The sequence below is a fragment of the Kogia breviceps genome, chromosome 7 (assembly GCF_026419965.1).
Source record: "Kogia breviceps isolate mKogBre1 chromosome 7, mKogBre1 haplotype 1, whole genome shotgun sequence".
Taxonomy (NCBI): domain Eukaryota; kingdom Metazoa; phylum Chordata; class Mammalia; order Artiodactyla; family Physeteridae; genus Kogia; species Kogia breviceps.
Genome location: NC_081316.1, coordinates 22,191,700 through 22,205,231, shown reverse-complemented (window position 1 = coordinate 22,205,231; position 13,532 = coordinate 22,191,700). Strand labels below are relative to the sequence as shown.

Here is a 13,532-nt window from a genome sequence, read left to right as displayed (position 1 = left end):
GGGTGGGTCACAGTCTCCTCCTCTGAGTCCCCTGGCCTGGCTGTGGTAGGATAATCTCCCGGCCTGGGGATGCAGAGGCCCTAGGGGTCTCTCCCTCAGGAAGCCCTCTGCTGGCCAGCCCTTTGGAAGGTCTTGGCAGGTGGTGAAATTGCTGCCTTATAAGGATTCGGGTCTCCATGGCTTCTGGCTCCCCGCAGGGGTCCCAAAGGACCAGAGCCTGGGTGGTTTGTCCTCCTGGCCAGGGTCCACCCGGGCCTGGCCTCTCAGTGGGAACTGAGGAAGTGAGCCAGGGTGGGTCTGGGCTGGTTCCAGGTACAGGGCCTGGGTGATCTCAGATGAGGAAGGATCCTCTTCAAAGCCATTCTACTTCATGAAGGAGAGCTCAGCAGGGCCCCTTGCTCTCCAAACAAACTCCCTGGATTCTGTGCCTGCCTAGGGCCCTGCAGTGCGCTGCAGGTGGGCTGCAGTGGCCATCCTCACCTCAACCTCCCCAGGCTGCAGAGGTTCGTGGTGCCAACAGTGGCAAAGGGTGTGGTTGGTCATTGAGGAATCGGATTCAAGACTGGGCCCTGGTCACCTGGTGCTGTCTAGGGATGAGGGTGGAGAGTTTTCTCGGCTCGCCCTCTGTAAAGAAAGGGGCTGGCTTTGGACAGCCCAGGTGATGTGCGGCAGGCCCCCAGAGCTCTGATGGAGAATGGTCCCCCAAGGCCGGCAGCGAGCTGCCCCAGGACCTCGGCTGGGCAGGGCGGTGAGAGGTCTGCAGGGGAGGGTCGGGGCGGTGGGGTCAGGGCGGCGGTGCATCCCGGGCAGGGGTCGGGCGCTGAAGTCTCTGGTGGGAGTCAGGGTACTGGGGATGCGGCTCGGTGGAGCCTGGAGGGCGGGGTCGGTGCGGCGGTGGCCCCGGGCAAGAGAACCCGCAACTCCCAGCGCAGCCGCGCCCGCGGCGTCGGTCTTCGGGTCGCCCCTCGCCTGCCTTTACGGGTCCGCCACCGACGTGCTCGCCCCCGCGCCCCGGCCGCCATCTGTGGCCGCGCGAGCGAGCGTGCGCGTGCGTGCGGCTGCGAGCGTGCGTGCGTGCGCGCGCGCGGCGGCGGCCCCGAAAGCGGCGCTGCAGCCTGGGGCGGCTCGGCTGAGGCGGCTCCTCCCCGCTCTCGCTCCCGCTCCGGCGGCCCGCGGCCCGCTCCTGCTCCGGGCCCGCAAGCCCAGGCCGCTCCCCGGGCCCGAAGATGCCGGCCGTGTCGAAGGGGGACGGGATGCGGGGACTGGCGGTCTTCATCTCGGACATCCGCAACTGTGAGTGGCCGGGAGCCGGACCCGGCCTGCGTGGGGTGGGGGCGCAGGCCGGGGTGAAGGGCTGGCCGGCGGGGGCCTTCGGGGGCTGGGGTCCCGGGCGCAGACCTGGCGGGCGGGGGTCCGGGGGTTGAGGGCTGGGGTCCGGGGCGCGGACCTGGCGGGCGGGGGTCCGGGGGTTGGGGGCTGGGGTCCGGGGCGTGGACCTGGCGGGCGGGGGTGCGGGGGTTGGTTGCTGGGGTCGGGGGCGCGGACCTGGCGGGCGGGGGTCCGGGGGTTGGGGGCTGGGGTCCGGGGCGCGGACCTGGCGGGCGGGGGGTGGGTGGGGAGCGAGGTGAGGACCTGGCGTGGGGTCGGGGTCGGGGTGCGGGGTCAGGGGTGCGGGAGTGAGGGCGGCGTTCCGCAGCCGCGCCGGGTCTGTGGCACTGCTGAGGGGCTTCTGGCGAAGGCGCCCCTCCCTGGCATGATGTCATCTCGAGCAGTCAGCCCGTCTTTCTAGCAATGGAGCATTTAACCCAGCGTTTTCCAAAACAGCGTGGCTTTTCCCTGGGAGTGGGACTAGCGAAACCCGCGTCTTGCCGGGGAAGCAGCTCTTTGACCCGGGTTCTGACAGCTTATTAGGCGCTGTTAAAATGACTCGTTTCCGAGGGAATCTGGACACCGGGCGGTGGGGGGTTGGGATAGCTTAGGGGAACTGCTGCTCTGCCCGCTGTCTTCCATCAGGGACAGAGTTCTTCGCGACATGTGTCCCCTCGGAGTGGAAAAATCCACCCCAAAAAGTGCAACGGCCGGGAGGCCGGTGGGTGCACTGTTGGTCCACCGATACATTTGACTTTGGTAAGCAGAAACTCCTGTTGCTTTTCAGGTAGCTGTCCCCTTTATCTAATTAAAAAAAGAGACACAAAGCCAGTTTCCGATCTGGTTTTATTTCTTGTTTGTAATCCACCAGACGTTTGTGGATTTCAGCACCTGAGGTTTAGGTATATTTTAAAGAATGCTTGTGACTTCATCTACTGGTAAATGCTGTTGTCCTGAACCCTCCCTTGATCCCGTCACCTCCTTAGACTGGGATGGAGGACCCAGACTGTGGAAGGTTAGATTTTATGTCCCTTCCCTTTTTCTGTAAGAAATCGGTGTGGAAACACACCCTGAGGTCTGTGCTTTTACTGGTTGGGCAGTATCTTTTCTCTCTTTCTTTGCTGTGTAATGTGATTTCATAGACAGTAATATTCATAATCGTAATGCGTCTTGGAAAGCTAAGTGTGGGTGTGCTACTGCTTCAGGAGACCCCTTGGGCCAAAGCTTAGCCACCTTAAATTAGCCATCACATCTGGCCTTCCATTTTGGAAGAAAATTGCATTGGGCAGGTAGGTCATTGGGATTGAAACCCATTTTCTCGGACAAGTGATCATCTACGAACTAGATGTGTTCTGTGCTGGGTCTGCCACATAGCGGAAACTTGGCTGTTGACTGAGTGTAGACAGACTTTCTCCACCCCGCACGGTGGCATTTGGGGCTGATCACTCGTTGTGCGGTGCTGTCCTGTGCTTTGCAGCATCCCTGGTCTCTACTGCCTAAATGCTTCAGTTGTGACAACCAAAAATGTTTCCAGCTGTTACCCTGCAGCCACAACCCCTGACCCCCACACCCAGCCCGAGCCCCCGGTGTAGACCCGTGAATAAGACAGTGTCTTCCTTGACGGAGCTTCTGTAAGAAGAAGATGCGCCTAATTCTTCGGAGGGCGGGGGCGGGGGGCAGCGGGGCTCTGTTTAATACGGCCCCTCCTCAGAGCCAGCTTTCCTTGCCGTCCTGTTACCCCGCATCCGCCGCGGCGCTCTCCTCTCCCCTCAGAGCAGCGTCAGCAGTTCGTGGCCCCGTGCCCCCCCCCTCCGCAGTGGAAGCCCCACGGGGAGGGGGCCACATCTGTCTGGCCCCACATCACTCCCCGCAGCTGGCAGTGTCTGGCGTGAGAGGACACCCAGCAGATGAGGAGACAGCGCCCATCTGGGGCCTGCGCTGGCTGAAGGGCATCGTGGGCCAAGGCCGGGCGGCGTGCACACAGCGCGGGGAGGAGCAGGTCTGACTGGGAGACGGGATCGGACAGGGGCCCTGAACAAGCCACCCTGAGCTGAGCCCGTAGTAGCAGGGAGAGGGGTCCCTGCCGCCGCCTGCCCGGCCGGCTCTGCTTTCCTGTTGCGAGGGTGAGCCAGGTGGCCGGGCTCTGTGAGGAGAGGGCAGCCGGGGCCACGGCCACGGAGCTCGGTCTCCTCCACTGACACGGATGGGTGGATTTGGAGCTGAAGTATCACTGAAGCATTTCAGCCCTAAAATCGCAGCTCCCTTTTCCCTTTCTGCACAATGTAGTCCCTTAAATGTCCCCCTTAGGAGCGAGCTCTGTCTCGGGTTGTGCCTCGCTTTGGGATCCGCTGCAGTGGATGGGCTTGGAGTGCTGCGCCTCTTTGCGCTGGTGGCAGCGATTGTGCTCCAGGATTGTAGAGTTGCCTGTGTCCTCGTGTTCCATGGAGCTTTGTGGCTCAGGTAGCGGACCAATTCAGTGCCCCAAAAATTAACTCGGGGACTTTCCTGGTGGCACAGTGGTTAAGAATCTGCCTGCCAATGCAGGGGACACGGGTTTGAGCCCTGGTCCGGGAAGATCCCACGTGCCTCGGAGCAACTAAACCCGTGGCACAGTGGTTAAGAATCCGCCTGCCAATGCAGGGGACACAGGTTCAAGCCCTGGTCCGGGAAGATCCCACGTGCCTCGGAGCAACTAAGCCCACGAGCCACAACTGCTGAGCCCGTGTGCTGCAACTACTGAAGCCCATGCGCCTAGAGCCTGTGCTCTGCAGCAAGAGCAGCCACCACAGTGAGAAGCCCGCTCACTACAACGGAAGGGTAGCCTCCACTCACCACAACTAGAGAAAGCCCATGTACAGCAATGAACACCCAACGCAGCCAAAAAAAAAAAAAAAAAAAAAAAAAAAAATCTTCATTTTACTCTTGTCTGTACATTTAAAAAATGCTGACTTTTTGAAAAAATTGCTCTTCTTGCATATTTTCTTTTGCACTCTTCTGCATAATTTACATTCCTTAGAAACCGATTTAGGAAGTATGTGATGAGGCTCCTGGGAGGGAGGGACGGACCACCAGGCTGGGGGAGGAAGGAAGGCTTTGGTCTGGTTGAATGTTTCTGCCAAGGCTGGTGGTTGCTGCTTCTGGGAAATACCTGTGTATTCGTCCCTGTGTTTCCCTTCTGGCTCTCCTGAAGGGGTGGTGGGGGGCCACGCTGCTTCTCTTACGAGTCGTTGAAGTGTCCTGGTGATAAGTGTTCTCATGCCACATACTCAGCATTACTTTTCTTTCCTCTTAAAATGATTTTCGCTCTGTTTTTTTTGGCATCGACACGTGTCAGGATTTTGTAGTTGCGGAATTATTGGAAAGGCTGTGTTTGTGGGATTAAAAGGCATTTCTGGGCTTTAAAAAAATCGAATAGAGTTAGACCCGAGGGTAAGATTCAGGAGTGCTATGGGAAAAGGCGTTTTGCATTACTGTGACCAGAGAGGGGCTCTGGCGGGAGCTCTGAGTAGGAGGGGCTCTGTGTTCCTTGAATGTCACTTGCAGGTTCTTGGGCACAAGGCTGGCCTCCCAGAGCTCAGAGTTCAAAACTTCTAAGCCGCCAAGGATGGAAAGTCTTTTTGTGAGTCTGTGGCAGACTTGTCTGGCGCTGTGCTGCCATGAAGCTGTGTGGTCCCTTTCCTGTGAACTGGCCTCCCGGACGCCCTGGGGGCCCACGGTCACATGCTGTGCTTCCTCTGAAAGGCTGAGCGGTTCTGAGTTCTGGGACAAGGTGGGCCTCAGGTTTTGGATAGTGGGTGGCATCTGGGCTTGTTGTGGAAATGCTGCTGGGGTTCTGAGAAATGGAGCACGCAGCCCTGGTCTCCTGAGGTGCTTGCAGACAGACAGACAGACAGGGTGGGAGGTGAGTTCCCACCAGCACGTCCATGTGTATTGAGCACCTCCTGTGCTCAGGACTCCTGTGACAGGCACGCACCCCTCCCGTCCTGCCCCTCCCTCTGGTCAGCACTGGCGTTGGACACGGACGCCTCATTGGGAGCTAGAACGTCAATGGCTTCTGTCAGCCTCTGGTGGCTGCAGCGTGGAGTAAGTTAAATGACTTCGCTGCCAGCTCAGCACAGTAAACGGGATGATACTCACTGGAAAACAGAAATGAGCAATTTCCACTAGGCCACGTGACTCCTGAAGTGTCGGATTACAAAACTGTATTTACTGATTTTGGCGTTTTCCCTCTTCAGAATCTTCCTGACTTTGGTGTGAAGGTTGACACAGTTGAAACGTGTCATTTTATTAGGAGGAGAATTGCAGGATAGGTTCCAGTGGGCATTCCCTCGTGTGTGAAGAGATCAGCTCTCGCCCTCTGTGCTGGAGAGAGGGTTGTAAGGGTTCAGCCAAGGTGCGTCGAATAAAGACCATGTAAGGAGGAAGTGGCCCTGTTTTAAAACGGTGCCTTGGAGACCGACTTGGGAAGAGGACCTAGAAGGTTATGGGGATGGCGCTGTGGGGTGCCATCAAGGGAGAGGCGAGGCCCAGCCTAACCCCAGGCACTGTCACTAACCACGGGGCACAGCCTCTGCGCAGCACTGTTGGCAGTGGAGGAGGGCCAGGGCTTGCAACCACCTAGATGAGAGCGAGGGAAGTGGGGCCACTGAGGCTTCTGTGGGAGCCGCCAGCGGGGACGGCGGGAGACACACAGCTGTGGGTTGGGCCCGTGGTCTGGCCCTTGCAGTTTGTGTGAGTCGGGGTGCTATGGATTTAAGGAGGACAGTGATGTGCCTGCAGCTGCCCTGTGCCCAAGAAAGAGAGGAACCCCTTTGCAGGGAGGCTGACACCCTCTTCCCTGGCGCGGTTCTGGCCCCGTGTAGCTCCCTTAGCCACCTGGTACCTCAGGAAACAGCTAGTGGCAGGCTGACTGCTGGATGTGTTCATTAAGGCAGAAACTTCTGGCCAGTGGTTTGGGTCAGATCCTGATTCTGCCCCTTTTTCTTTCTCACTTTTGCAAATTGTGGCCCTAGACAGCCTGGAGTCTTCATTTTGCTCGACATTTAAACCCAGTGAGGGAATACCCTGGCGGTCCAGTGCTTTCACTGCCGAGGGCCCAGGTTTGATCCCTGGTCGGGGAACTAAGATCCTGCAAGCCATGCAGCGCGGCCAAAACAAACAGACAAACAAAAAAACCCCAGTGAGACTTGCAGTGGTTTTGCGTTCAGCCCTCTTCTTGTATTCGGGATGTTTCCTGTGTGCGGTTCTTTTCACCTACCCCCATCTGCAGGATTGCTTAAAAGTGTGGAGACCAGAATCCAAATTGGGTTGCTTGGCTTGTATTTTGCATTGCAAGGTCTGTTTTTTTTTTCCTTTAAAATCCTTTCTGATGGCAACAGAAGGTCATTGTGAGGGTTAGTCGTTTAGTGTACTTAGAACACCTTGAGCTCCTTAGCGCGGGCGGTGCTGTGGGGATTTGTGCTTTGCTTTTCTGTGGCTGGCCTTCCTTTGTGTGATGGGGTTGAGAGCGCAGTTACGTGTTTCTATTGCAGTTTGAACAGCGTTGAAAGAGGGCACTATGTTGATGTTGAATAGTTTTTTAAAGCACAGTAGGAAAAATAGAGCAAGAAAATGAGTATTTTGGAATACTTTTGGATTGCATTTATTGCTATTGAAAAATACAGTTCAGTAGCTGTTTTTGGGGGAGGGAGTCTTGTACAGTACAACCAGATCAGAACCTTCTTTTGAACCTCACTGTGCCTGTGAGAGCTAGAGTCTCCTGGGATGGAGTGCGTGCTGACTTGGGCCAAGTAGTCTGCATAAGCCCTCCTTCCCTGGAGCACATTTCTCACAGTCTCAGGGACTTCTGTCAGTTAGCTTGCAGCTTCTGTCCAGTTCATTCCCGGGTTCAAACCTCCGTCGCCTCATTACTTTACTGCAGTTTGAGTCATCCTTGCCTGGAGTAGCACAGCCAGCTTTCCCAGCACTGAGAACGTGGAGGAAGAGGGAGGTGGGAGGGTGATTGAGGGTCCGTTGGTGCTGAGTCGTTCAGTTCCCGAGGCTTGGCTTTTCTGAGGTTGTTGTCCATGGGGTGGGGCTGTAGGTCCCTTGCATCTATGGCTTCCTGAACTGTCTTATGGGAAAGCTGGTCACAGAGGGAGGAGATGCTCTTTTGTTGGAGCTGATGTCTGTCTGATGTGCGTTCTCTGATGTAGCATTTGCTGTAGATCTAATATAAATCTGCTTTATAAATAGCCAAGGAAACATTGTTTTTCATACTATGTTCTTGTTGTTTTGCTATAATTTTGATACAACCCCGAGAGTGAAAGGTGTTTTGAAGGTGTGTATTTCAAAATGTATCTCTTTATTTTTCTGGATTCTATTTTTTGACATAGTTGTTTAACTCATTCATTCATTTGAGAAATCTTTTGGGTGCCCATTGTGTGCGGGCATTATTCTAGGCACCGGGGATTCAGTGCTTAACCAAACGGACAGAATCCCTGTGCTTTCAGAAACTTAAATTCTTTTGAGAGTAGACAGAATAAATGACAGGATGGGTTTTTCTCATTTATTTTGTCTGTCTGCTCTCACAAGAATGTGCATTCTAGCCTCCTGTGCCTGTCTCCTCACTTCAGTGACACTTCTGGGCTCCATTTGGGTCCCCTGTCCCTAGGCAGTGAGCCGGGAAGTTGTAAGGCTCCTCTTGTTTGTTTCCTGACTCTCAGTGACCGCTGTTTTCCATAGTCTGTTGTCCAGCAGGGGCACGAACCCGTGTCCCCTGCATCGGCAGGCGGACTCTCAACCACTGCGCCACCAGGGAAGCCCTGGCTGCATTGTTTATAGGTGGCTTTTGATACCAGGAGACTGGGAAGCTGACCTGGGAAGCTGACCGAGGGGGTGGAAATCATCACACTTTACCTTTGTTTACACATTTGACCTTCATGCTATACTGTATAGCAGGTACTAAGTTTCTTCCTGTTTTATGGAGGAGGGGGCCGAGGTCCAGGAGCCCAAGGCCCTGTCTCTGGAGTGGTTGAGCGAAGACCCAGACTCAGGCTGCTGGGCTTCAGGTCTTTCCTCAGAACCACAGTGCTGGGCCAGCTCTCCAGGTGGATGGCCAGAGCTCCCGACGTGCCAGCCCTGAGTAGCGGGGCAGCCTGGGCCAGTGAGGAGGGCTGGTCAGATGGGTCACAGGAGAGGACTGAGCAGGGCTGAGCCCGATGGGGTGGTTTACAAGAGAAGAATTGGGAAACGAGAGTCTCAGCTGTCTTGGAGCTTTGCTGTAAAGAGGTGGTGACGCAGAGGGTAGAGGGCAGGTTGGCCCCTGTTGCTGCCCTGTTACAGGAGCATGCTTTTAGCACTGTTCAGCAGCACTCCTGTAACATCTCGTGTTCTGTGGATCAGAAGTGGGCACGGGGCTTCCGTGGTGGCGCAGTGGTTGAGAGTCTGCCTGCCAATGCAGGGGATGCGGGTTCGTGCCCCGGTCCGGGAAGATCCCACATGCCGTGGAGCGGCTGGGCCCGTGAGCCATGGCCGCTGAGCCTGCACGTCCGGAGCCTGTGCTCCGCAATGGGAGAGGCTGCAACAGTGAGAGGCCCGCGTACGGCAAAAAAAAAAAAGAAGTGCGCACGGCCTGGCAGCAGGGTGCTCTGCCTGTCTCCCAGGCTGAAACGAGGGTCCCTTCTGGAGACTCTGTGGGTGACACTGCTTCCACTTGGACCCCACATTCCTCCTCTCGCGGCCCCTCCCCGGACCCCTTGGGGGAGTCCCTCTCCAGATTTGGATCTCCCTGACCTCTCCCTCCAGGCGAGGAGAGTCTCTGCTCGGAGGGCTCTTGTGATTAGACTGGGCTGCTTGCATGACCTGGGTCATTCCCCAGTCTTAGTGACATCTGCAGAGTTCCTTTTGCCCTGGAAGGTAACTCACGGGATCCTAGTATTGGGGTGTGGGTGTCTTTGGGGGGGCACTCTTTCTATCACAGTGGGGTCAGGAACGCTTTTTTAAGATTAATTCATTTGCTCACCAAATTACTGGGTTCCTATCTTACACAGTGAGCAAAAAAACAGATAAGAGTGCTCCCATGTGGCTTACGTTCTGGTGAGGTAGACATAAAATAAATAAGTATAACGTACAGTGCATCACATACTATATTAAGGGGAAAACAAAGGGAAAAATAAAAGGGGGTGCAATTCAGATAGGGAAGCTGGGGGTCAGGTGTCCCTGGAGTGCTAGTGGGCAGCTGGGGAGGCCACAGGGGCTGGACTTCACAGGCGCATGGTGGGGACCTCGGAGCTGGTTAGGAGAACTCTGGCTTCACCCCGTGTGACAGGCTGAGCCAGTGCCGGGTGAGCAGAGGTGGGCCTTAGCTCTGGGGAGGACTCCTGACTGCTGAGCCGAGAAGAGCACGGGAGGCTGGCTAGGAGGCTCTGAGCCACGTGAGAAAGGTGAGGACCTGCTAGGAGGTGGGAGGTGGACCGTGTTTGTTGGCTGGTGGGAATGACAAGGGCCAGGGGGAAAGTGGAGGGGCAGAGGTGCAGGGGGAGGTGGTGCTGGTGAGGGAACAGGCGCCCCAGCCACCAGTGATGGGGGAGCGAGGAGGTGTTGGAGGAGAAGCTGTGAGGGGGCCCCTGGGAAGAGCTGGCAGGGCCTCCCTGGGCTTCACATATGAGGCCAGCCCAGCAGAGTTGGGGGTGTGTCACCAGGCACGCTCAGATCTCCAGGCTCACCTGCCAGTTGACCATGAATTGGATTCAGCAGGGAGGGGTTTGGCCAGCAAGTGGTTAGATGGAGAAGGAGGGTCGGGGCTTGGTTTATGTGATGGGATTGAGGCTGGTAAGAGGCGGTGAAGACAGGGAGGGGGACAGAGAGAGAGTGGGTCATAAGCCCTGGGGGCGGGGCAGTGGGGTTCAGAGTTTGCTTACCTGATGTAGTGAGCTGAAAGGACGGGCCCTTGGGCTCCCTGCGGTGGAGCGTGGGGAGGGTGGCTGTTGGAGCGGTGGCCCTGGCGGGACCACATCTTCTGAGGGGCCAAGATCAGGGCCAGCGGGTTTGGGGCACGTTCATCTTGGAATGGTGGGGAGAGGGCTAGGGTTACAGTAAGGGCTTGGGCAGGTCTTCCGAATTATATTCATTTTTGCTATTTTCTTGTCCTCAATTAAATGTTTAAAAAAATGAAAAAAATGAAAATCAAGAATGTAGTTTAAGAAGTTAATTATAAAACACTTGACCCTTACCTCATTCCCCCATTCCTAACCTCGGAGTCAATTCTTTTCATTTTTATCCATCTCTTCTAATATTTACTTTAAAAAATGTGATTATTCTAAATTACGTAACATTCCTGGGTGTTTTTCCGTATTTAGTCATTATTTATTAACTTCTTACTGTGGAAGATGAGTTAACTTACCTAAGCTTTCCTTTTCCCATTCTCTAGTAGGTCACGATATTTTATCTAACTAATCTGTAACATTTAATTAATGTCTGAAAATATTCTTCTTAGCTGAGAATAATGATTTGACTTTTTTTTTTTTTTTTTTGCGGTACACGGGCCTCTCACTGTTGTGGCCTCTCCCGTTGCGGAGCACAGGCTCCGGATGCGCATGCTCAGCGGCCATGGCTCACGGGCCCAGCCGCTCCGCGGCATGTGGCATCTTCCCGGACCGGGGCACAAACCTGTGTCCGCTGCATCGGCAGGCAGATTCTCAACCACTGCGCCACCAGGGAAGCCCTGTATTTTCTTTTATTTCTGTAAGAATATTGATTGTTTTGGAGTTTCCTTCTCTACATAGGCTCCTTACTCTGAATTCTTTTTCTGTAGGTTTGTTTTGGTCTCTGGCTTGTGCTGTGAGACCATCCTGGATGCCTGGTGGTCAGTGTCTGTCCACTCATGTGGACCAGTGTCAGCCAGCATGGGTAGGGTTTTGGTGGAGGCCTCACTGTGTGGTGATGGGTGAGGGGTCTCTGTTTCACGGAGGGAAGCTGTGTGTCAGCCGTATTCTTCAGAAGAAGTTCCAGGCTCCTCTCCTGCTCGGTGGGGTAAGTGAGTGTGGGGAGTCTGGCTGCCGTTGTTCTGGGTGCGGGTGTCTCACCATTCAGGGAGTCTGTCACTCACTTGTGTTTTTCCGAGCGTGGAGCCTCACCCTAGCATGTGGTGGTGTCACCAGGCCTAGAGCTCCTGTGTTCCTGCTTTTCCAGAGGGTAGGCCTGTTGTCTTCTGCTGGGATTAGGGGTATAGGTGGCCTGGCTCTGGGGTCTGGTGGAGGGGCCTGCGGCTCCTTATGTAGACTTCCAGCCCGTCTTCCTGATAGCCACCTCCTGAGGCACCTGGCGTCAGGTTCCGTGATAGACAAGGTTTCCTTTTTACTGGTTCTCCCTCTTGCGGGCGGCTGGGTCCCAGTTTGCTCTGTCAGGCTGAGTCAGTTAACCACTTGGCCGTCTCCTTCCAGTGTCCACAGCTGTTGTGGTGACTGCTCTTGAGCTCTTGTCATACAGTTTTCTCCTTTTAAATAAGTTTTTGACTAATTTTGTATGTTACACACACACCCACACACCCCCCTCCACACACGCACCCCAACCATGCAGACCTTCATAACCTTTGGATTTATACTAGTTTGGATTTATACTACTTTGGATTAACCACTCCTTGAGGGAAGGTCTTGAGAGAGAATAATTTGACTTTCTGCACTTTTACCTTCTATTTCCTAAGTGGAACAATAATACCTTTTATTATTAAATTAATTTGGGTGGGTGGTTCTCACTATACAGCTTGTTTGGCACGAGTTTCTAAGCAGAACTTTAAAGAGAACATGTGACTCTGTGGCACTTAACTTCTTACTTGAGGAAGGCAAGCAGGGTGGGCCTTGTTCTCCACTAACAGAACACTGCAGGCTGTCCTTTTTTTAAACATTTTATTAATTTTTAAAATTTATTTATTTATTTTTGCTGTGTTGGGTCTTCGTTTCTGTGTGAGGGCATTCTCTAGTTGTGGCAAGTGGGGACCACTCTTCATCGTGGTGCGCGGGCCTCTCACTATTGCGGACTCTCTTGTTGCGGAGCACAGGCTCCAGACGCGCAGGCTCAGTAGTTGTGGCTCACGGGCCCAGTTGCTCCGCAGCATGTGGGATCTTCCCAGACCAGGGCTCGAACCCGTGTCCCCTGCATTGGCAGGTAGATTCTCAACCATTGCGCCACCAGGGAAGCCCCTGCAGGCTGTACTTCTGTACACCTACTTCTTATGGTTCAGTTTATAAGGCTCTGAGACCCAGAAATCAAAGCAGGGGAGATAGGCGTCTCATAGGATTTTGTTTCATAGACATGGTCTGTGTTAATGAGGCAATTTCTTGCCGGTAGTGGAATATAGTAAATGGAAATTTGTTTTTGTGGTGAAGTCAGTGGATTCTGTTATGGGTAATGATGAGTCAATCCAGGAGAGTTTGGATACCTAACTTTTCCAAAGAGTTACTTTAAACCCTGAACTAAAACGTTTAAAAACAGAAATATTTTTAGAATATACTTCATCATGGTGGAGGATGAAAGGGAGACTACCTTAGGCAGGGTATTCATAAAGGGCCTCTCTGAGGACACAGTATGTGAGCTGGGTCCTGAGGGGAGAAGGGCTGGGGGTAGTCTAGGGCTAGTTCTGCTTCAGGACCTGAAAGCCAAGTGCAGCTGGAGCATCATGAGAGAGAGGGAGAGGAGCAGAAAGGAGCCAGATTGCTGGGCCTTGGAGGCCCTTCCCTGGCAGGAAATCTGAGTTCCTCTTAGGTGTCCTGTAGGAGGCGGCTGAAGAGAATCAGGTGAGTGACAGGTATACCTATATCTGAAGATCACCCTGGCTTCTGTGAGGAAATAGATTGGAGGAGGCCAGAGCGGAAGGTGAAAGCTGTTACAGTCCATACAAGAGACGTTGGTGGCAGTGGAGATGGTGAGAATAGAGTATTTTTCTGGAGTTAAAATGGACAAGACTCCCTGATAGGATGGATGTGAGGGAGAGGGAGGGCCTCAAGAGAGAGTTTTCTGTTGGAGATGAAAACATCACCCGCATTGGTGGCAATTCTGGTGCTCAGAAATATTAGTTGTTTCCTAGCTCAACTGCTTAAAAGCTCTCGGGGCAGTTTTAAAAGTTCTTGAGGCAGTTTTTAGCCTTGATGTCTGCTACTATCATTGAGCACACACTCTACACTGGGTGT

The 13,532-nt window shown here is 54.2% G+C and overlaps 1 protein-coding gene across 2 annotated transcripts in view; it reads left to right on the top strand.

The window, feature by feature from the left end:
- Positions 1-1,042: 1,042 nt before the first annotated feature.
- The window catches only part of AP2A2 (adaptor related protein complex 2 subunit alpha 2), a 63,736-nt gene continuing 51,246 nt past the window's right edge, over positions 1,043-13,532 (top strand). The window contains exon 1 of one of the 2 annotated variants that reach the window (XM_067037872.1): positions 1,043-1,293. In XM_067037872.1, coding sequence (XP_066893973.1) covers positions 1,227-1,293 — 67 coding nt within the window. In that variant the 5' untranslated portion in view covers positions 1,043-1,226. The remainder of the gene's footprint in view (positions 1,294-13,532) is intronic. The other variant, XM_067037870.1, reaches the window with a different exon arrangement.